This window comes from Limanda limanda, chromosome 2 (genome assembly GCF_963576545.1).
Source record: "Limanda limanda chromosome 2, fLimLim1.1, whole genome shotgun sequence".
NCBI classification, from domain to species: domain Eukaryota; kingdom Metazoa; phylum Chordata; class Actinopteri; order Pleuronectiformes; family Pleuronectidae; genus Limanda; species Limanda limanda.
Genome location: NC_083637.1, coordinates 27,617,672 through 27,642,453, shown reverse-complemented (window position 1 = coordinate 27,642,453; position 24,782 = coordinate 27,617,672). Strand labels below are relative to the sequence as shown.

The following is a 24,782-nucleotide window of genomic DNA, read 5'->3' as shown; positions in this document are numbered from 1 at the left end:
TGGAGAAGCGGACCTGATTGTTGTGATGGTGGCAGGCGGCAGCCGCTGACTACACACTTCCGCCGCTGCTTCCCATATCCGCGTTCTGCGCCGCCCGGGCTGCTCGAGTCGCCTCGCTACCGGACTACCGCGGGCGCCTGAGCACTTGCAACCCCCACGACTCAACCGCTTCCCCGGGATTTCTTTCAAACCAAAACCATATGAGATGCAAGTTCACTGGGAAACTCCGGAGCCCGTTCGGTTCAGGCAGCAAAACTTTTTCTCCAAGGACAACACCGCGAGACGGCGAGTGGACTGTTCCTGCCGCCGCCGCCGCTGCTCCTCCGCGGGACGCTCTGTGTGTGTGTAGCCGCTGAGCGCCGGCTCGCGTCCGGACCTCCGCTGGGTCGTCGTGTCGGTTTCCCGGTGGAGTTGTTGTGAGCAGCGTGGCAGCGGGTGTATTGTTGGATTCCGTGCGGGGCTTGCCCGGCTCTCACTCGGGCTCCCTGTTATCTGTGTTCCCGGGAGCGGTTTGTTTAGAGCCAGAGCACAGGAGGGAAGAAGAGACGGTCCCTGCCGGGCTCGCAACCCTTTAAACTCGCCCGCTTTGCTTCTCCCTTCAGCGGCTGTGGGTCGTTTCTGTGGTCCGCCGCCCGGCTGACTGGGACCCTTCGCCGGGGAGGACAGAGAGGGGGAACTCGCTGGTGGAGGTGGCGGCGTTGTCGGTGAGCGCGACGGGGGGGAAAGTTCCTCCAAAATAGCAGCCAGCCGGCCCAGTGATGGGGGACTTCGCCTCCCCCGCTGCCGGACCCAACGGCAGCATCTGCATCAACAACAGCATGAACCCGGCCGCCGGGAGCGTGGTGCCCGGCGGGGCGGCGGGCATACCGAAGCACAGCACCGTGGTGGAGAGGCTGAGGCAGCGGATAGAGGGCTGCCGGAGACACCACGTCAACTGCGAGAACAGGTACCAGCAAGCACACGCCGAGCAGCTGGAGATAGACCGCCGGGAGACGGTCAGCCTGTACCAGCGGAGTCTGGAGCAGAGGGCCAAGAAGTCCGCCGGCGGCAGCGGCAGCAGCAAGCAGCCGCAGAGCAAGCAGCCCGACCCGGACTCTGCCTCCTCCGCGGAGCAGAGGAACAACACGCTGATCGCGGTAAGAATGAGCCCTCCATCAGGGGCCAAGACTTCGCCGAGACCCCCCTATTCTCACACAGTTACACATGGACACTACACACACTTCACTACACACTCCCCCTCTTTCATTTCCCCTCCATTTCTGCCCCCCCCCGCCTCAAATTCTTGGACCCCCATCACGCTGCAAGCTGCACTTGTACTTCCACTACTACTTGTTCAGCTCGGTGAAAACTTGTTGAGAACACGTTCACTGAGCGCTGCTAAATGTTTTGGAAACACACACGCGCACACACACACACACACGTTGTTTCAAGCATGCGAGTGTCACCTCCTGCTCTTGTTTACAAGGAAGTCCAGAAAACAGTTTGCTGGAGCTGCAGTGCTGCAAGATCTGGAAATGACAAGAGACCGTTCATGTTTTGCATCATCAGCTCTGCTTTATGCAGTGATCTGTCAATAGTCAACTTATGATTATCAGCTCAGGCTCTTCTGGCCATCTCCTGGTGCAGGTCTGCTTTCTTTTCTTTCTCTTTTTTTACATGCAAACAACTTCTTCTTTCTTGTTCTTCGTGTTTGGATGCAAAACCTTCTGCAAGATGGGCCAGCATTTGCATTGCAACATTGCTTACTTGGTCGCCGCAGAAGCAGTTTGTGCTCCGGCCTGTTGGCTAACCTTTGTAACCTACTCTCAAAATCAGCAGCCAGTCCAGGGTTGCAAACACCTCATCACAGCCATCTCCTAACTGAAGGTTACCTGCCACCACACGTGGAAATCTCCTTAGATGGCTGCACAGGAGTTACTGAATTGTTTTGTTTGTTGTGGTAGTAACTTTTGAATACACATTCACAATAAAACAAGGACCCTCACTCAAAATAGTGCAGTGGTCACATGATATCGTCATGTGCAGTGGCTCTCTAGCATTTGCAAGCATTTTGAGTCTAGAAACTCAGAGAAGATTTTATAGGAATGCTACAGTGATTTCCTGTGGATAGGGGGCAGTGGTAACATAGAGGATTGTCGAGTGTCTTGTTGCTGTCTAATGAGGATCTTGGTTTGTCTTTTTTTGTGTTATTTCACTGATGAGCAGGTTTGCAGACAAAATCTGTATATTATCAGGTGAAGTAATTTTAAATGAAAATATGCTGATGTTGCTTGTGTGGAATTCACACAGATCAGCTGTGCAATGTCCCCTGCTCACAGCACATCTCCTGTGGGAAAGCTTGGGGTTCCTTTTAGAAAAAGGATACATGTCGGGGGAATGTCAACATTGTCATCCCTTTTGTTGCTGCAGTGAGCCAAGTTCCTCCCCTTTCAAATGCAAAATCAGAACGTCTTTAATTTCGGAGGCTGCCTCAGTCATTATTTAAGAGCCTCACAAGCCTGGTCAGCTACAGCTTGAGAGAGCAGCAGTGGTTGTAATAGTGCAGGACCTCCCTGTGGCCCTCGTGGACATTAAACCAAACTGCCTATGGCCCATGGTCTGCAACAAATGCTCTGAGAAGGGAGGAATTACTGCTTAAAGACACGGTCACACCCCTCTGCCCAGTCACTTATGGTGACACATTGTATGCAGACACAGCATTTAGTAGCTACATGACAGAAATGTAGGTGTTATTATTTTTACACTTCATTGTAAGATCTCGGCATTGTTTAGGTATGAATTGTTAAGGATATGAAAGGAAACTAGAGTAGAATCTGTCTTTGCTCTCCCATTTTATTCCTCAGAAGAGCTGCAGCTAGATGGCTGTATGTATTCACTATAGAAGCAGGCATTCTAGGAAAGCCAAGTATGATGCGACTACACACATTGCCTGCATGCATACACAAATACCCAGTGGGTTCTCATTATATTATTTTGTCACAGAATTTGGATGGACAAATTACTGAGAAGTTGTGCCTCAGTACAGATTCATCTACACCTATAGGATGAGCATGGTTGCTTGCAATCATGCTCATGTCATGATTTAGTTGCATATGATAGAGAATCATGAGAGAATGGCCAATGTAACAAAACCAGTGTTTCTAAGTGACAAGATCAGCAAACCGTGCTTGAGATATGTGGCAAGAAATCATTGCAGATTATAACTTTTAAGTTAGAAATGTTAGGTTTGCATTCCAAAAGTTCAACGGTTTAATAAGTGCACTGTTCTTGAGGATTTCATATTGTAATGTGCAGCCCAGTTCACTGAGCCTTGGTCTTATGGTTCTCAGACACACCCACGTTGGGGCAGGGGCAGGCCTGTAATTATGGAAAGTGTGTGTTTGTGTTCATAGGCTGACTATTAGTGAGTAAGGAGCAGAAGACAGTTAGGAGCTCACTTTGTCTGCTCCACCATTTCTCTGACATTTTGATAATTCGACAACTATGTCTGCAAGCATCGAAAGCAGAAGGTGCAGGTCAAGGAGACCTGGGGTATGACATTACCTGTGCCACCACTTACAGATTAAGACTTTCTCCAGGTGAGAAAAGCAGATTTGACGCAGGCCACAGTTGGATTTCTTGCTAATATACACTTTCACAGAATGGACACTTGCAAACTTATAATTGTCTGATGATGGGAGGGTTTCTAGCTCAGCACTGGGCAGCCTTTCGCTGCTCTCTTCCTACCGACAGGTATCATGTTGCACCAATACTGGGATAGGTAGGTGCTCGTTCCTTAAATAAATCTCTATAGAGATGATACATTGTATATGCTATGCACAAGATGTCCACCTAATGCCGTATGTTGATCATCAGGACGTCCTACAGGCACATTGCAACAGTCAATCATTATACTTCTTTGACCTATTCTGGAGGTTTGTTGTTGGCTCCCTGTCCACTGCATATATACACACACAAACACAAATAGACTCAATTGTAAACAAATATTTTCAATTGTTCCTGATTTATAAATCTCCCCCATGACCCCATAACCCGAGCTGTGTTGATTGTTAGATTTATCAATTCATTTATCAAAAAAACTTTAACAGGAAACAGTCTTAGTCAGATTAGGACTGTTCACACACGTGAAGCACAGGGTTGTAAATATTGTGTCACCAACACAGACGTATGCTCAGAGGTCCGTGCAGACTCTCCCAGACATTGGCAAATGACGAAACATCGACCTTCATGACTATATGGACACACAAAGTGAAATCTGAGCTCTCCGGTGTTAATCTACAGTTTTGAGTTTACAAATATGCTGAGAAACTGATGGACGCAGCCACTGTAAGCTATGCTGGGGCTAATGTACACCTCCTGAGGGAAAAATAGTAACCCCCCATGGACACATTGGATTTCTCGGACTTGTACAAGTGTCTGAAGCTCCTGGAGATTGATGAGAGTGAAGATAAGATCAAGCAAGAAAAGGCCTAGCAATCTTTTCAGTCATGTCACACAGCCATCTGGTGTTGCTGCGGTGCTATCAGCGAGTGAAATCCTACGCCGTGGGTAGCTTTATCAAGACTGTCGTCCACCCCTTATGTCAAGTATTAATCCAGTTGAACCAGTTCAGCGTTCTGCAAGGCCATTATGGCAAATCTAAAACCTTTAACTTTGGACCTTTTTGGTGATGTCTCTTATTATTACTGATGTTGTGTGCTAGTGCTTGACTGGCTGTTTTTGTTGTCTGTCTGATCTCTTTTTTAATGGTATTTTCTCTTCTGCGCTTACATCTGTTTTTGCAACAGAGATTTGAGATCTTAATGAGAATACCTGATTAAGGCTATGAATAGTGATGAGTTTAGGGGAACACAAGGCTGAGCTGGGTTTGTTGGGTCATAACTCTAGTATGAGATTGACATGTTGCTGCATTAAGTTTTAGACACCTCTGCTCCTCTATGCTTTTAAGTCAGACCAGTTTCTTTTCTTCAGAATAGAAGCGAGCAGTGCATTAAACTCCGCGAGAGTTTAACCACATAATTACTGGAATGCAAATTCCAAAGAATCATCCATACTCCTTTCTCTTTGATATTATTAGCTTGTGCATTGTTAATGATGATGAGTCTTGACATGGAAAGTGTGTTCGTCTTTCTGGAATGCCATCAGACATCCGACAGGGAGCAGGTGTGTGAGCTTGATCATTAAATCAACTGGTTGAGAAATAAGCCTCGCACCGCAACATGTCCTGTAAGTGTTTTGAGGTTCAGCATGTTGATGTTGCTGTTGGTTTGAGAAATTATTTGTATTGATCTCTTTCCCTTTTTATATAATTGTTTAAATGTAAGCTCAAAATTTTGAGTCTAAAAGTGAATATAACATGTTGACCATGAGTTTTGCTGTGAAACTCAGCTGTGCTTATGATTGGCTAGTTTCCAACGCTGCCTCCAACGTACTACTGATACACTTGGCTTCTACACTACTCCAGAGTTTTAGACCCGCTAAAACTGAGACATTTTGAAACCCCACTGGCCCTGTTTTAGTCTGAAAACTCCAGTGCTGCGTTTTATTCTGGACGGACAGAAACTGTGATGTAGACACTTAAGGCTGTCTGATTGGGTCTAATCAGGTTTTTTTTGTGAGGTTCCTATCACATGACCCCTTTCTTCTACAACAACTATCATTTGCCATGTCTAACAGTGTAGAATACAACATGGATAATCAATTACATGTGTTGCTGACCCTGTTGTCTGTGCTAACAGCTGCTGTGCTCTTACTTTTAACCATTGCCGCTTCTCGTTTGTAGCCCTGTTCTTTTTGCCATTAACAACCAAATGCTTCCTGTTAACAGTAGCAAGCATATGCCCAATATACGTGAGTGGCAACGTGATATGAGTTTTCAGGTATGTTAATATGGACAGGGATTAAAACTGACACGGAACCAAAACACTCATGTAATCGTTTTATCAAGAAAAAAAGCTGTTTTCCAATGAAAACGTAGTTGTATGGATAAAGCTTAAATGTGAGAATTACATGCAGTCAAACGATAGAGCATGTTCAGCAGTGGCTGTTGTGTTTCACAGTGTCTGTGTAAGCAGCCAGGTTCCTTGGTTGCTGACAGAAGCACATTGGCTACGGTGAGGATCAAATCTGTGACCTCTCAGTTACAGGCACATGTTTCCAAACCGACGGCCTACGATGTAGCGCAAAAAGCTGAATCCTGTCGGACTTTCTTTTTTGACATAACATGCAGTCAGATCTGATTACCTTATCGCTAACAAGTTTACAGCTGTGAGGCCGAGGTGCACAGTGTGGGGGCTCGTTAGTTCCACTAAAACACAGTAGCTTAGGACAGTCTGTCTTCGACTCTGCTCTCTCCTTGGCATGCACCTCACCGAGGAATGTCACACACACACACACACACACACACACACAGACAGACACAGACACACACAGACACACACACAGACACACACACAGACACACATGCACACACACACTGTTGTCCTGCTCAACTCTTGGCAGCAGAGGCCGGAGTGTGGGCGGCTGAGTTTTCATGAATCCGAGGCCTTCCCTCTTCCCTCCCTTCCTCTCCTCCCTCCCTCCCTCTGTTCAGCACTTCTCTGGTTTCAGCGTTAGGACAGCGCTAATGTAGTGTGGATGGGTCTTGGTGGCTATAGCATTGTTAATGTCAGCTGGGACTGCTGCCCAAATGCTATATTTAAACTGCAGAACTGGCACGGAGTTGACAATCACCAGTGCGTACGCGCTCAGACGTAGAGTGTGACGTCGACAAACACTGTGACATCACAGACGGCTGTTTTGACTCATTACTCACTGATTTTGCGTTTATTTTAAATTTTTTGCTGACACGACCTGATTTTTAACTGTTGTTCACCATGATCGCTGTGCACTTTACTAAATTGTTGTCACAATTTTTTTTAGCTTGTTCTCACTTTTTTTCCCTCAGGCCCTACACATACACACACATGCACGCACACACTCTGGATGTTTTTGATTTGGGGCGGCTGTGACCACATTCCCTTCCACCCACGCTTGTTCACATGTTCTACAGGAGTACACACACGTTCAGCACAGACCCTTGAATAAGTGAGGGAACAGTTTTCCCTCCGTTTAGGCAGTTGGAGTGATAACAAACTCCTGTAAAGTTCCGAAAGTTTTAGTTATTCACTCACAGTTCTGAAATTTATACTAGTGATACAGAAGCTATAGTTAAAGTCCTCTTGCGTCTTGACAACTTTGCATTTACCACCTAACATCCAACTATCAAAACTCCGAAGCTTTCCGAGATCTGCGTCACCAGCTCATTCAGCCCTTATTGCTGTTGCACAAGAGCCGAAGTTAGACATGACGAGAAAGTGTTAATGCCACTTGGTTTTTTAAACATACCAGTAGCTGTTCGGTTGAGTTGATTCTTGAAATACCTCCCTCTAGGATCCTCATTTGATTTAAATGTAAACTGCTTCTGTTGGTTTTAGGCTAGCACTCAATTTCTGGACATGGCTAAACAGCTTTGATTAATAAATGTGTAGTTCGTGTGAGACTTAACGTTAAAAACCACTAACTCCAATTGCTCTGTTGTGGCAAGCTGTGTAATGAAGAAACTGTTTGGTGATTTCTGGTTACTTCTGTGGCCAAAGTACACGCAGATACCAGTATACCAATACACCGATAATAAGCTAGCACCATTAAAGATGGTTTGAAATGTAGCCCAGTAGCTACAGTACAAAGCTACCGGTACACTGACAGGTTTAATTGCTTGAAGAAATGTTCTTCAGTAAACACAGAACAAGTTGGAGGTCTCTTGTATCTTATCTCTTGTGCATCGGTGCTTTCTTTCTGTTTGGATATAGTCAGAAGGCTGCTTGGTAGACCACTTCTATGCATACAATTGGTAGCTCAGCCTTAAAGGGACTCTTACCTTTGTTGCATTTGAGAATTACAGTACATTCAAATCATCCCGCCTTCCTCCAATGCCCCACCCCCTCGTTCCCATCCACGGTGTTTTTTTGAAGAAACTTTATTTACAAGCAGACCTACCACCCAATGCCTCCGCGCACGCACGTGAGTTTTTGTTTACCAAAGCAATGGATTCGGTAAGTTATATACATTAACATTCACATGCCTTGATGACGCGGGCCCGAATGCGCCACAAGAAGCAGACGGAAAACCTGCATGTCCATGCAGCAAACAGACAGGTCTGTCGGCCAATAAGGTCCTTCGGTCCGAAGAATTTTATTGGTTGAAGTTTTCACTAAATATTATGAGAGTGAAATAATTGTTTGTTTTTACTCCTGGTGGGTCTGTCTTGCATTTTAGAGTGTCATTACCTTATTAATACCAATTTAACCTTATCCAAAAAAAGTGTAAAAATGCAACAAAGGTAAGAGTCCCTTTTAAGGAAGCATTTGAACAGCAGTTTAGATTTTACATTATTGATAGTAGCATGGAGGAAACTCATCTTGGTTCCTTTCACTCCTCATGTACTAACACACACACAAGCTGTAAAATATGGATGAGGTTGTTATCAGAGATGCCTAAGTCCATTGTGATACATCACAAGTGTGTTTGTGTGCATACGTGTGCTGCATTGCTCATTAATGTGCGGGTAGAGTGAGTGTGTTGTGCATGTGCATATGTGACGGTTTGAGTGACAACAAATAACTACACGCTGTGAACACCGGACAGGTTAATTTCATCTGTAACTACTACGCAGCTGAATAAAGTTCAGATTGGGAGGTAAGTCACGACCACATATGGAGGGTTTCATACATATTGAGGATCTTAAATAAATCCTTAAATCAACCATGTAATGTCAAGAAACCTCCAAATGGCCATTTTTTTCACATGATGGGAGCCAATGTTGACGCCAAAAATATATGTTTTTAAGTGCCTTAATGTGCCATCGATGGCTGTCCCTTGGCAGAGGAATGCACTCTTTGAGTGACCTTCTAATTCTACCGAATCTTTCGTCTTAACTCAAATTATGTTCTTTTATTTCGAGCTATACTTGCTCTCCATCAATTGTACTAGGACTCCAACACTTCCATCCCTTCTTTTTCCACTGATATGTAGTTCAGCACATAATGCTTGACAACAATTACTACCACCTTTTGGTATCAAATATTTAGTTTTAGTATTATAAAGTTATTGACAGTAAGGAGAGAAGCACTCAGATCCTCACTTCAGAATAAGTACAAATACAATAATAATAAAATACTCCACTGCAAGTCCTGCATTTAAACTCCTGCAGTAAAAGTTCAGGAAAACGTATCAAAGGGAAATTATTAGTGTCATGTGAGTGTGATATATTATTGCACTATTACACTGGCATCAGTGTGTAAGCAGAGTTTACCTGAAACAAGACAGTCGTAATTAAAAAAATTAAAAAATCTCTTCAAAATCCAACTTGTGAATTGTAGCTTGAGGAGGTGTACTGACTTAATTGTCTAGCCCTAGTAATATTGATGATTGTGTTATGTTTTAATGGGGACGGTACAATGATTTATGATCTGACCCATTCTTCCACAAAAACTAAAATTAAGAATTAAAAAAACTCTTGGCATGGGACTTTTTGTCGCCTAGTTTTATTCAGATACTGTACAATAGTACACCGTTAGCGGTGAATATTGTTTATCACCTCCCTTGTAACGGCCAGTTTTCAGCTTCCTGTCAGTGGCAGACAACCACCCCTTGACCTTCCTGTTACTGGCGGTTTAAACTCGGGATCAGTTGAAAACGGTCCCTCTGAAAAATCCTTTTCTGGCTTTAAATTGTAGTCTGTCCGTCCTCCACCCTTCCTCCTTTACCCCTAATTTCTACATCTACTCATCAAGCAGGAGCTTCCGCTTTGTCATAGACAGGATCCTTTTCTTTTTTGTCATCTTCTCCCTTTACCTCACTCTTCCATTTCTACTTCCATTTGACCTTTCAGTGTTCCACCTTGTAATCTGCCCTCCCTTCTTTCCTTTCAGACCTCTCCCTTTCCATCCCTTCCTCCATCTCTTTGCTCCTCGTCTCCATGGTTCAGTCTCAGCTAGCAGGCTTAGCTAAAGCTCTCTCTGTGTAGGCCAGTTGCAGGAAGAAATCCGGCGCTAAGATGGAATTACCTACTACACAGACTCCTGCAACACACAGAAAACACAAACTGTTACTGTACACAGATCTGCATCAGAGATATCTGCTCAGTTGTAGGTATGACCTGAGCCTAACAATTTTTCACAGAATTAGTCTGCAAAAATCTGTGTTTTCATACATGTCACTGTTTTTCTATATCACTTTACCCAATAATGTGGACACTTGTTTCATCTGCCTCTTCCCACCTTTGTTAAATGACATTTGTTCTTTCGAGAGCCAGCCAGACCCCCCACACCTTCCTATTGAGCCAGCGTCATGAATTGTTTATGACTGTGTGTGTGTGTGTGTGTGTGTGCGTGCAAGGCCCTCAGCTGCATCAATAGCCATTAGTGCAGCAGCCGGGGTAATTGTGCCACAGTGGCTGCAGTGCAGGAGGGGGGAAAAAACACATTATCTGATAATATTGCAGAGGGCAATAGGGAGGAAAAGATGGAGCGAGGACTCAGTGTGGCAGAGCTGGACAGCGTGAGGGAGGATATTAACGGCATGGTCAGACAGTTAGCGTCATTGTTGCTACGCTACTGTCTGATAACTGATTTATACCAGGTGATTGAACGCAGGTGGTCCATTGGTGGTGCAGCAAACAACAATTGTCCCATTGAAATTCAATTCAAGAAGCCAACACATCTGGCTGAAACAATGGCTGTGCTGTCACTGTCGACTGATTTATTTGTCCACTCACACCAGGGCCAAAATGAAATATTCTGTGGTGATCATTGACCCACTGCTTTTAAATGTAGTTTAAAAAAATGTCCACTTATGTTTTTCCGAAGCTTTCAAATGAGGTGTTGAAAACACATTTATTCCATGATTTTCATGTCACTGACAAATTTCTTAGATCTGAGTCATTACAATGCAGAAATATCCATTCCAATCCCCACGTCTTCTACTTCGAGGAGATCAGAGACTGGTGTTTTCATCGTAAACCTTGGAGATGGGTCGGAGTGTCCAATCAGAGCACACTAGGAGGGTTCACGCAGAGCAACTATAGCTTAACACTGTCCCTCGGTCCCTTATCCCCCTGCTACATCACAAGCTAGGAGTTAAATAAACTGGATGTCGTTTCTTCTGGAGTGTTTCATTAACGACTGTGGTGATCATTTGATCCTGTCATAGATTTCTCCACCTACAGAAATCTCATCGTCATTACACTTATGTGAATACTCCAGCACTACCCTTTCTGCAGATCACTTCCTGAATGGTTCCTAAAATAGCAGCAACAACGATCACAACTAAGGAAATACACCAGCTGCTCTTTTCAAAACCACACTCACTTTCTGCTCTCTCTCCCCCTCTCTTTCTCTGTCTGTCTCTCTCTGTCTCTCTCTGTCTCTCTCTCTCTCTAATTGATTGTTTTTTTAATACCTAAGCCAGTATTATGTCTCTGTCCATCAAAAGTTGTTGAAACCATTTACTTCAGCATCTGTGCTTCAATCAGAGATTCTGTTTCTTTATTATGCTTACATTCTTTTTTAATTAGAAGTAAGGAGATTTTATGCACTTTTCAGACATTGTACAACACAACATACAATAAAGGTTGTGCATTTGCACCAAAATAATAGTAAACTAGATGGGCACTCCACCACCATACCAAAGCCCAACAGTGAATTCTCTGAGAAATCATAATAGTTGCTATAAAAAAATAGAGAAAGCAAGAAAGTTAAATATTTTTTTTCTTTTTCTCATATAGCCCATCTGGATAATGTCAAGATGTCTGTGCATGTTTGAACGCAGCTTCTGTTAGCATTACCACGCTTAGCATAAGAACTGGAAGCGGCCAGCTAGGCTCTGCAAAACCTCAAGGAACGGACTGAGTCTCATCAACATAGCAAGGCTAACTGTTTCCCCTTGTTTCCAGTCTCTACGCTAAGCTAGCAAACTGGCTGCTGGATTCAGCTATTATTCAAAGAACAGCCATGGACTTAGAATTAATCTTCTGATCTACCTCTAGGAAGAAAGCAAATGAGTTTTGAACTATGCCTTTCAGGGATCATGTTCAGTAGAAAGTTGTCAGGAGAACGTGCAGAATGTAAACAGGCAGCATTGACTGTTGCCTCACTGCATTCCTGCTTGAAGCAGTGACCATGCTGGACTGCGATGGAGATATTTAAAATGTTATTGTGTACTTTAATAACACTCAATACTACATTGAATAGTACTGATGAACAAGTAGTATTGTCCTTTTAAAAGTTTTTCTTGAGTTTACAGCCATTAAGAATTGTTTGCACATATTTGCATGTCTCTGTTATCTACAGTCTCTGTTGCCCTTACTTTACACCACTTCTAGTTCATCCTTCTCAACACTGAACGCCTCTTCTTTTCCTGTTTTTTACCTTTCAGGCTCACTTTTTCTCCCTCCCTCCTCAGCTCAGTCTCTGTACCTGTCAACCTTGGCATATCCCAGTATCTTCCCCCACCCCTGCCTCCTTTGCTGTCTCTCTGCCTTTCAGCCTCCTCCAGCAGAGACTGTGGACTTTACTGAGGAGACATGATCGGCAGATGTTTACCCTGTCTCTGCTGTCACAAACATTTCTTCAGTTTATCACGCAATACACTGGAAGTCATAGGACGAGTGCGAAGCAGAGAGGGGAAAAAAAACAAGAAAAACTTAATTTCCCTGAAGATTTTGAGCAGATTTGGGTCACACTGGGTATGACTTTTTGCCAAGCAAGCTTTGTGGTGTCAGTGGCATAAAGCTCAGCTGAACCTCTTCAGTGTTAACTTTCTAAAAGACCTTTGTCTGGGAAAAGTTGTACTGATTTTAAATTCGGCACTTCCATTGCATGCAGAGGGACTGATTATGCTTCCTTTAAGCTTGTCCCTTTTCATGGAAACGGAAAGTCTGGGATTCTTCTTTTATTTCATCTTGTTGACAGTTTAAGGATCCATTGAGATTTTTAATGGATACTTAATGACTGCTGCACAAAGAGAGCCCCTTGGGGATCCTAACAGCCAGCGGCAGTCCCTAGAGAGTCGGAAAAGTCCTAATCTTTGTTATGCTCATACTTATATTTTTGGAACATTAACAGTGTATTTTTCACACCATTGCCTTTCCAGTTCATTACACCAGTGTGCTGAGCAAATGGGCATGAAAAAAACAACAGTGTGGTCTTTGCAAACGTAAGCTGCTTTCAGTAAAGCGGACAGATACAGACAGAAAATTATGTATTCTCCTACTTTAAACAACTTCAGTCGTGCTGGTGTCAGGCTCAGGAAATTGACCCTGTAGCTTAGATGACAGGACTGTCTCAGACTGATTAGTGGTGGTTTCCAGCGTTGTAGTCATAGATGTAAAGCAATGTTCAGAAATATCCTTTATACACCCTTGTTTACTAACAGTTGATGAAGAGGAAGTGAATAATGGTTTTGTACAAATAATGAAATATTACAATTATCTGATTAAACAAAGACAGTGAACATAGTAAACCTTCCTTTTGAACATTAGGATGCTAGTGGTGCATTTTGCATTTATATAGAATCTTTGTGTTGTTTTCATGACTATAAAAATCAGTTCGCCTTCGTATTGCCTCTTTGAAAATGGCAATATGGGACTGCAATAGAAGTGGCTTTGCCAGGCAAGCACCAAAAAAGACAAAGATGCTGGAAGATAACGATATATTTAAGGTCCCTGCATTTAGATACATTTCGGACACTGTGACATAGGTAAATTAGCTTTATCTGTTAAACCTCAAAGCCAACATATAGTGACAACATGCACATATCAAAACGTGTCTAACTGGTCTGCGAGTGCGGTGGACCCAGGTGTTCGTGACAGTCCCACTCTCTGGTCTGAGCCCTTTCATTTTGCAACATAATCTGCACTGATTGTCAGACTCAATTGCCTTGAGCAAGTGATCCAGGTTTGTACTGTAGAAAAATACTATAAAGTGTGACCTAATCCTGCAGCCTGTAGTGTGTTAGATAGTGTAGGATCAGCAGGACTTTAAGGCAGAGGCACTGGCAGCATTTAGATTTTCATGATTTATTGTTTTTTTCTGACACATGCTCATATCTAAGGCAACGTCATAGAGAAGTCACAAAGATGTGAAATGCAATGGTCCCGTTTGTGAAACCTTCTCTTTCCTGAAGAGGGCAGGTGATGGAAATGGCACGCATTTTGAGTTGGTCGAGCTGCACGTACACATGAGCTTACACACACTCTCTCTCTCCCTCTCCCTCTCTCTCTCTCTCTCTCTCTCTCTCTCTCTCTCTCTCTCTCTCTCTCTCTCTCTCTCTCTCTCTCTCTCTCTCTCTCTCTCTCTCTCTCTCTCTCTCTCTCTCTCTCTCTCTCTCTCTCTCTCTCTCTCTCTCTCTCTCTCTCTCTCTCTCTCTCTCTCTCTCTCCCTCTCTCCCTCTCCCTTTGTCCGTCTGCATGTCCCTCTCTTCCTCTGCCCCCTCCCCTCATCCTGCCTGTTTTTTTGTGGATTGTTCTCCCGCCGTTGTCATAGCGACTGTGATGCAGACAGCCCGAACAGGCTGCCTGTCTGCTTGGATATGTCAAGTGTGTGTGTGTGTGTGTGTGTGTGTGTGTCTGAGTCTGATAAAACGTCAGGGTGCTCTCGTCTTGGAGAGGAAGTGTTTGGAGAATTATGTAATGTCCTCTTTTTTAATGTGGGGAAAAGTCAAGAAGAAGGAGAGGAATTAAATCCTATGTTTCTCTGTTGGCATATTTCCCAACCTTTGAGGCCATTACATTTAAATGTGCCTATTGCCTATGTAGCTTGGTGTAGAATATTTTGTCTTTACTGTGTATTTTTGAAAGTAGGATGCTGTTTTTAAACACACACACAGGCAGCAGGGGGCTGACGTGAGGCTCTTTCCTGTGTGTAAAGTTTCCATTGAAGCTGTGGGTAGCCACCCTGTGTGCATAGAGGGGGGAGAGGGAGGGGAATCGGGGCAGAAAGGAGGAGGAGAACACAGGGATGGGATGGGAGGAGAAAGCAAAAAGAGAGTAGAGGGAGAGGGTGGGACGAACTCAATGGGGGAGAGAGAGAAGGGAGGGAGGTTGGGCTCAGTGCCAAGTGGGAGGTGTGTGAATCGTTGTGACGCCGCCAGTCTCCAGCAGAGAACCCTCTTATTGGACAACATGGGGAGGTCTATAAATAGGCCCATAATCTACGAAAGAGAGAGCTAAAAATAGAGAGGCAAACAGAGGGAAGGGGGGTCAAGAGAGGTATTGATGATGAGTTTGGTGATTGAGAGTTGTATACAGAGCAATATGGTTTTAAAGCTAAAAAAAATCATTTGCAGATTCATTTCAAGTCAAGAATCTGAAAAAATGTGTCTAGAAAAACTAATGGTTTTACTTTTTTTAAGTCTGTTGCTAATAAGTAAGTAAATGATAAGTCGTTTAATAAAACACCTCAGAGACGTCACCAGTTTCACTTTAGATCAGTGAGAAACGTTACTTACCTCATGGTAGGGTAGGTAGGTAGGTAGTGTATAGTACGATAGATGGGTAGGTAAATAGAAGAATGAGTAGGTAGATGGGTAGAAGGTAAATATATGAATGTGTTGGTAGGTAGGTCAATAAGTAGGTAGATGGATGGAAAGATGGTTCGATGGATCGAGAGATTTCAAATCTTTTGATCCTGAGAGAAGAAGGGTGGACAAAATCGCCTCTCAATGGAACACAGTTTAATTGAAGAGCACCTCAAACATCCAATAGAACCATAGTCCTCTCTAATTCTAAACTTCACAGAGATACTATGGATTCTGTCTGCATTACTTTTTTACTTGCTGTTTCTAATATACCTGCCACTGAGTGTATATTTCACAGACTTCACAGACCTGCTCTCATAGTCTGTTGACAGCTAAAGCAGCTTTCCTCATCTTTCTCAACACGTATCTTCATTACGCGCTGGCAGAGATTTGTTTGTCTGAGAATTGTTTTAACCTCAATATGTTCCTCGGCACAGCTCTCGTCGAGAAACTATTCTGAGTAAAAGTGCTGCTGTGTCATAAACAAGAAGAAAAACAAAACAGATAATGTTAGTGTGTAGTAATTACTTGCAACAAAAGGTTGCTGTATGAGGATGGATTGTTAAACACTCACTGCTTGATAACATATCTCTGATAACAAACACAATTAATTATGTATTGTGATGGATTAAATGTCTCAGCAAGAGTCTTATCCCTACAAGTCACGTCGTAGAGAGAAAAATGAAAAGCAGTGGCTGCCATGAGGTGGAGAATGCTTGCTAATGTCAAATGAAAGCTTTGAATTTAGCGAGGAAACGCTGGTCTGAAGGGAACTCAGCGTGAAGTTTTCCTCCTGATCTTCAACTGTTAAGATTAACTTTTTCATGTCTTCTAATCTCCTCTCCTCCAACCCCTCACTTCTCTCCACTCATTCATGGCTCCCCTCAAGTCTCTAATTATGTTCACTTGCTGAGTGAGTGGGGAGGGTGGGAGTGAGTGTACACTCACACACATACGTGCCCGCATGTTTTAGCCTGTCATTAGTGCTCTTTAGGATGACACAAATTCTGAGTAAATGTTAAAAAAAGAGCAGGCATGGATGTGCACATGGAGGCGGCGGAAGAAAAGTGAAAAAATAAACTGTATCTCAGTTTTCTTTATAAAAAACAACCTCTTTTCTCTCTGAGGTTTGGGAGGAAGGTCACAGATATCTTGCAGCTGGTGAATAGTCATGCCTTAATACATGTCTATTGCTACATCCACATTACTTAGTTAACTCTGCTACGGATATGCCTGCTGTTCACACTACTCCATAGTTTTAGACTGAGAAGTCTGAAAACTCTGCTTGCCCCATTTTAGTTTGAAAACTCTGAGGCAGCATTTTTAGTAGACATTTACGATCACGTGATTCAGTCTTTTCAGTCGCAACTTAGCCTTTTTGTTTTCAGGGTCGTTAGTATGGAAACGCTGTGTTCAAACATATATGGATGTAGCTCATGAGTTGAGGTCTGGAGCTATATTTGTTGTCAGGACTGAGAAAGGCTGTACTTCCAGTGAATTTGAGTATAATGAGTCTATATTTAAAGTTGTGTGTGTGTGCTGGTTCCTGTGTGTTTTAGAAAGTGACTCATCATTTGTATTTGTCCATGTAGAGTAACCCAACACCCAACCCAGCCCTGTGAAGGACCAGAGTGTAACACTCATGATTCTCTCTACCTCTCACTAGTCCCGCCGTGTCTATTTTTCCCTATGAGTCCTCATATCTCTTTTTTGGTTCCATTTTGTTTTGCTATACCTTGTTTTCTTATCATTTTTCTCATCTTCTTTCTTAGTTTTTTTGTGGCTAACATTCTGCGTTATGTTCTTCTCTTTCATCCCACTTAAATACAATACATGCTTTCTTGATGTTTTTATGTTTCCTGTTGCCTCTGTCTGTGCATCCACCAAGAGGATTTTGTCTCACTTTCCTCCCTGGCAGAGAGAAAGCACTCTGTCACGTCCTCCTGAGCTCCAGGTCGTGTGAGGTTGCCCCAGCCTCGAATGTGGCTTCACCACTGTGAAAGTTGTACTGAATGTGAGGCTGTTATCCACACACACACTCTGCAACTGGCAGGTGGCATAAGATTTTAGGTTGATCCTGCTGGTGTCTTATAACAAAAAGTGTTAAGATAAGTACATGGTGCGTTTGTATTGGGGACCTAGTTATAGCACTATTAACATATATAGTCACTAGGTCGTTGCCTTTATCCACGTTGCTTGATTTGTTATGGAAACAAAAAAAGAAATTCAGTTATAAATGTGTGCATATGTGTTTGTGTGATGAGGTCATTGTGTCGATGCCTTTCGGGGGCTGGGTGTCCAGTGATTAGCTGATTTTCCAGCAGCCATTGTTCATCGTATAATTTGCAATTGTAAATACCTTTACAGCACTGATCATTAGTAGAGCCCTCAGTGTCACAGGATGAGCACTTTGTTTGCATATAGTGTTTTGTGACAAGCTGTTACTTAAGACGTTTTCAGACATAAAGTCCGCTCAATTTCGATTTGGACTTTCTCTGGAGGTTGCCGTTCATACACAAAGAACGCAGCAGAAGATTCACCGCTCACGTCACCAAAAGCTCTCGAATGTCCTTGTCTTTACAAGTTGATGTCATCTGCGTCTTTTACATGTATGGCTCTTTTTCATAATTTTTGTGTTTTATTCATTTTATATCTTTATTTAGGCTTTATATGTTTTGTTAGAAACCACCCCAACACGGCAATTAGCTAACAGAAAATTCCAGAGGACCTCTTTTCTCACATAGGCTCATTTGGACATTAACTGGTGTTTTTACCATGGGTAAAATTTGTTTGAAAGTCGAGAGCTTCATATAAAGCTCCTGCAGATGATTATCCAAAGTTCAGTGCATGTCTGAAAGCAGTTTTCTAGTTTTCAAGCTATTTGCCAAACTTGTAGATTTGCCAGTTTCCTTTGGCCCATCTGGTACTGAACATTTTGGTTTTCATCCTCACAAGTTTGAAAGTTATTCCAGGAGATTAACTTTTTCCACAACCTTCTTGCGTTATAACTTGTCACATGGTCATATGTCACTGTCCCATGTGTTAGTGCTGCTAACGCTAGATGAGAGCTCTGACGCACAAAACTTTTACTGAGATGTAATTTCCTTATTAATATTGATGCATAATGAATAATGTTGGGTAAATATTTCCAATTTCACAGGCTTTTGAGATTTTTGACGTAGTCAGATCATGGAACACAACTGAGATTACAAAATAAGGTTCAAATCACATCACAAACAGTGAAGGCTCAGATTTAAATCTTTCAAAAGGCCACAGACACAATCTGATCAGCCACATCATCAACACCTGTATTATTGTTGTGGCTGATCAGTTTGAGTAGTAATAATGATATTTATAAAAATAATGATTTGGTTGCTACCATCGCAACTTTCAGAGGTTTGAAGCATTCAGGTCAGACCCACCTGCTGCCTGACGCTTGTCTTTATTGTACTTCTGTCCGCTACTTGTGGAGTATACTGATCTCTTTTTCAGTTTGCATAGAAGAAACTCTCAGCCTTTTCACCGGAAGTCTAGCTTTTTTTTCTTCAGAATGCAAAATCAGTGGGTATCGAACTGCACCAATGTTGCCTCAAGAGGACGAACTGCAGCACAAACTTCTTTCTACGCTTGTCGAAAAAAGAAATGCACTGTAGAAACAAAAAAAACTAAAAACCTAATGTGGCTTTAAATAATGAATCTGTAGCTTGTAGTTTTAAGAAGCAGTCTTTTTTTCATTGACATTTTAGGCCTTAGATGATCATGTTTTGTGTAATTTGTGATAAAAACATCTAGATTCTGGCAGTCAGATGTATGGCTAGGTGATTATATTTATTATCTTAATTTGATCAGATTGTTTTTGATTGCTATATTTGCTATTATTTTGGTATTTTTGGAAGCAAGGTTGTTTTTTTTATTAACAATAAATAAACTCTAAGCTTCTTTGTAAGGTTTTCTACAAAAAAGCGTTTGTTTCTCAAATTTCTTCAGTTGCTGAAGACATATTGCTTGACAGATCAGATAGATCTACCAAGCCCATATCAGATTATATAAGTGTGATTAGTGTTGTGGATACAGAAGGCCAGTTCTGTTTTCTATTGTGTTATTTAACCAAAGACAATCTGTGAGTCTTGTTCAGTGTCCTCCTCAATCCTTCTGTTACCCTCCCTCCTCTTCCTCTGGTTCTCTCTCTCTTTCTCTCTGCTTCCCCTCCCTGACTGTCATTCCACATTTATGACCGGTCTGTGATGTGTACCCGAGACCGAAGGGGCACAGCAAGATGGCCGCTGTTGCCCTGGCAACAGAATGGAGAGCAGGAGGAGAGAGTGAGAGATATTTTTTTCTTTTTTGGTCGGATGTTCAGGTTATCAAGGAGATGCTCTGAATGTGAAGAGGGCAGTAGGGACACACAGAGAGAAACTGTCGGTTCAGTTTCTCTGTCGTCTCACTGTGGACACAAACAGGAAAAAGTTTTGTGTTGAGCATCAATTTCTTAATGGTGTTTATCTTTTTACATTTTGTGCTTGTTATTAAGAGGGAAAGTAGTCTGTTGGTTAGTACAGTGACATTGTGTGTCTCTGGGACCTTAGGAGCATGCATGTGTGTGTGTGTTTTTTTGTATGAATGTGTGTGTGTGATGGAGCACGGGTTGTGGTCTTTTGCTGTCTGTCTTGATGTGGTGCTGGATTAGAGGGGTTACATAATGCGCTCTGAGCTTCAAGCAGCATACGCTAAGAGGATTACCACAAGTCTACTAAAGACACTGGTCCACAGACACACTTGCTCGCACACGCACGCACACACACACACTGTGATGTTGTGTAATTGCACACTAAAATATAGTGTTCAATTCCATGCACAGTACGTGTGCAAGTACACACACACACTAAAGTCAGATTTTATACACAGCTTGAGTGATTTGTTTGGGTGCACACACTAACCATCCAGATACACACACACACACACACACACACACACACACACACACACACACACACACACACACACACACACACACACACACACACACACACACACACACACACACACACACACACACAGAGCGTACCTCTGACTGGTGTTATGCAATAGTGGGCTTCTCATCTCGCTCATCTGGTTTTCAGTAGGCAACAAACTTTGGTTTGCGTCCACCAGCCACGACTGATGGTTTTCAGGAAACACAAGAAAACCACTGTGTCACCCTCTGCATCGAAGATAGTCGACCAGAAACTGGGCCCAGTGGAATAAAGGTTGGTTACCCAAAATGAGGTAGAGCCATGCCAAAGTGGGCGTTTCCCATGGTAGTGTTGGATTGACATTTATGTTGAGGGTTGCCAGGAGAATACGGTGCAAGTCTGACTGAAGAACATAATGCCAGAGGAAACCAGCGCTGACATAAGGCAGATTTTTTTCTTTTATTTCAATATGGTTACAAACTCTTAGCAATTGAAGTGGTTTATGCCAGTGTAATATTAGATATATCCACTCAACACCTCTTGTTATGTTATTTCAGCATTCACTGTTGGGGGTTCAGTAATAATGATGACAAGTAACTAGACTGTCAAAACTAACAGCAAAAGGTAATCCTGTAACCACAGGGCTCCATACATTAGCTGCTGATTCAGATCACAACACATGAGCTGCTTTCAGACATGAACTCTGCAGCTCGATGACGCTTCTAACATGCAACAGACGTAAATAAATATCAGCAAAAGCGGTGTCATACAAGTAGAAGTCACCGACAAATATGTCAAGAGAGTTTGTGGTGAGTGCTCGACATCGGTGTCTGTGTGTTGTCAAGAAAATCATGTGATCTCTGCAGCGGAGTTAATAATCACTTCCTGCTCCACCTCTCGCGTCTGTGCAGAAAATCTCCTGGTGTGTTGTGCATGTGTGAAAGGCCGACTCTCTGGAAACTCCACAGGTCATGTCTGAAAGCGGCTAGAGAAATGTATGCATGAGTCACAGAAGCTATTCAGACATACATTGAAGTCCAGACTCTATATGGGATATATGCAAGAATGCAAACGTCGGAGTCAGTTGCTGTGGAAAAAGGTGTAAACCCATGTAAGAATGCAGCAGGAAAACTTCCTTCAAGCAAGCGGGAATGTCAATGAAGTTCCTAAAATGCAACGGACGCAAAGCTGGGAGAAAAAAGAGGAGCACAATTGTCTGAGGGTGAAAAAGACGTGTCATACGTGTGTGTAGAAGACGCCAACCAGGGATGATCAGTATTTATTAGAAATGCATTAAAAATTGATATTTAAAGTACAAAATAGTAATTCTTTATTTGTATTCTAATGTCTCCGTTGTCAGCTCTCCATCGATTCTTATCATACATTTCTAGAATTCTAAAGTCTTAGTATCCGAGGCTAAATAAAATTCAACTAGTCAACTTTTTAACCCGAGTAACTCCAGCTGTATGAATACTTGACAGGTATGAATACTGTGTGTCCCCATGGCTACCAGACCTCTGAACTTGTTTAATTGGAGTCGTCTTCCCCCCCCTCATCCCTATGCAATTCTGGGGACAGTTTGTGTATGAGGCTATTATCTCTATATGTTGCCACTCCCACCCAACAAGTCGGGTGGGGGTGCTTGTACGCGTGTGTGTGTTTGCATGGCTGGTGTGGTCAAAAAAGGTAGCTCGGGGGTAGGACAGAGAGTGAATGAGTGTGGAAGAAAGACACAGAGGTAACAGGGGGGGGGGTGCAGCTCAGGCATTTTATAGATGTGTTATAAGGGACCCTGAAGGAAGGAAGTAATGACAGACCAGATCCTCCCCCACCTCTCTGTATGTACACACACACACACACACACACACACACACACACACACACACACACACACACACACACACACACACACACACACACACACACTCTCTCTATTTCCTGCAGTAATTGACCCATCTCTTTCGTATCTCCTTTATCCCCTCAATTTGACCATCCTTACACACACACATACAATTGATAGCCATTCTGTGACCTGTCACCAGTTGTGAGCAAGAGAGGGAGCGAGTGGGAGAGGAGAGAGGAAAAAAAGAGGGATGGTGAGTGTAGAGATGAGTGGGAAGAGGGAGGACTCCAGGAGGAGATGCGTGTTCAGGGAGGGAGCTGTGACATTACATGTGTAAAATCGGATCAGAGTCCTCGCATGGAAGAGTGACTCACATTTGTGTTTGAAGTTAAACATCGGGGGGGAGAAACACCTACATATGGGGGAAAACTACAAAATGGTGCATTGCTGCCACCATCTGCTAAGGAGCCTGGATCAGTGATAAACCCCAGTGACACAACAGAGCTCATGGCGACTGCACCAGTCGAATCACAAACCACGTCAACGTCCGTGGAGCACAAACGTGGACTAGAGTCTCTTCAACCAACCAACACAGTAAAAAAAAAAACACAAAGGAATTTTTAAAATGCAAAACAGTGAGTTCATTTATTGGTTACACATGTTTTTTGGAGCCCTCAGGAACATCCAATGTAGCATGACTTCAGCCCTTTGAGTTTAATATTTCCTGTCGAGGTAGAAACACTGAAGCTGTGGCACCCTCCTTAGGTGGGAAGCATCACGTCTGTGATGAGTGGCCTCGTGATCAGCAAATACATTTTCAGCTGTTACAGAGCTTACATGTATTTAATGCCATAAATGATTCTATACTCGACAATTGGATACATGGAATTTGAACAGAAGAAAACTTCCATTTCTTCTACTTCTAATTGGCCGACTTAACAGAAAAACATAAATCTTTCCTTCCCGGTTTTCCATTCGTATTCATTCAGTCCCTTTTTTCACTCCAATCTGCAGGCCATGAGTATGTGCAGCACTGAAGTATGCTTTTCTCTCTCACATACACACTCACATCTGCTCTCGGCCGCTTGTTGCTTATACTGTAGACTTTTTTCAATTGTTTTAAATGTGAATGTGCCTGTGTGCCTCTCCTCTTCCTCTTCTCCACTCTCGTCTCATCTTGTATCCTCTCCTCCTTTCCCTCTCGTCTCCTCTCCTCTCCTCATGTCTTGCCTCTCTTACTGTAGGACTCAGGTTTCCAGCAGTGAGAAGACAAAAAAAACATAAAAGAGCAAGAGGGTGTGTGTGTTTGGGGGTTGGACTTTAGTAGCAGGTAACATTATAGCCCTTTGGGAACTTTTGTTGCAGCTGTTCTTTCTTGAATAAATTTCCTCTCTCTGTGTCTCTCTTTTCATCTTGCTCCCTTGCTTTCCTTGTCTTTTAATTTCTTTTACTCTTCTCGCAAATTACCTACCAGCTTTCCTCTCTCACTATCTCTCTGTCTCTCTCGCTCACACTCTGCGCCCAGCCAGCCACAGGAATGTATCTCGAGGAACGCCTGGCGAGACGAACTGGATCAAACGAGTTCAGAGCAGCAGTGGAGCCCGGCTGTCTCTTGCTCTCTCCCAGCCTCCATCTCTGCTCCCGCTCTCCCCTCGTCTTCCTCCACACTCCTCCTTCCGTTCCCCTGTCTCCTGTTCCATGTTTTCTCTCTGCCCCCCTCCCCAGGTTTCCCTCTTTCCTCCTTGCTTTCCTGCAAATCCTTTCCCTTTTGCTGCTCTTTTTCTTCCCTCTGCTCTCTCTTTTTTTCTAACTCGCTCTCCTTCTCCCTCTCTGTCGTCTTTCTCCTCAATTTCTCTGGCACGATACAGAGACAAGACAAAGAGATCTTTTGAATGCCTTCGCGTGTAGGAGGTTGACCTCAAGGGAGGGGATCGTGTGGATGTTTGCCCCATGTGCATGTGTGTGTGCGCATGTGTGTCAGGCTGTTTAGAGCCGTTTAGCCAAAAAAAAAGAGGGGAATGCAATTTGATACAAAGACACGCACACACACACACACACACACACACACACACACAAACACACACACCTTCTACACATCAGACAGCAAGTCGTGTTGTGCTCTCCACCCTGTCTGTCAGTCACTCAGGCAGCACTCCTAATTGGCTTATAATGCCCTTGTTACCATAGAGAGACCCTTTTGCCCCACCCCCACTCCTGTCTGCTAGCCTGTTTGTTACTCTTCAGAACAGGCCATCAAGTATGGGGGTGGGTTAGTATCTCTCTCTCTCTCTCTCTCTCTCTCTGTCTCTCTCTCTCTGTTTGTGTGCACGTGAGTGTTGGAGTTAAGGGGTGGGTGTAGAATCAGGTCTCCC

The 24,782-nt window shown here is 43.3% G+C and overlaps 1 protein-coding gene across 1 annotated transcript in view; it reads left to right on the top strand.

The window, feature by feature from the left end:
- Positions 1-758: 758 nt before the first annotated feature.
- Positions 759-24,782, top strand: part of maml3 (mastermind-like transcriptional coactivator 3) — a 98,292-nt gene continuing 74,268 nt past the window's right edge. Inside the window, exon 1 of the mRNA XM_061091086.1 lies at positions 759-1,136. Coding sequence (XP_060947069.1) covers positions 759-1,136 — 378 coding nt within the window. The remainder of the gene's footprint in view (positions 1,137-24,782) is intronic.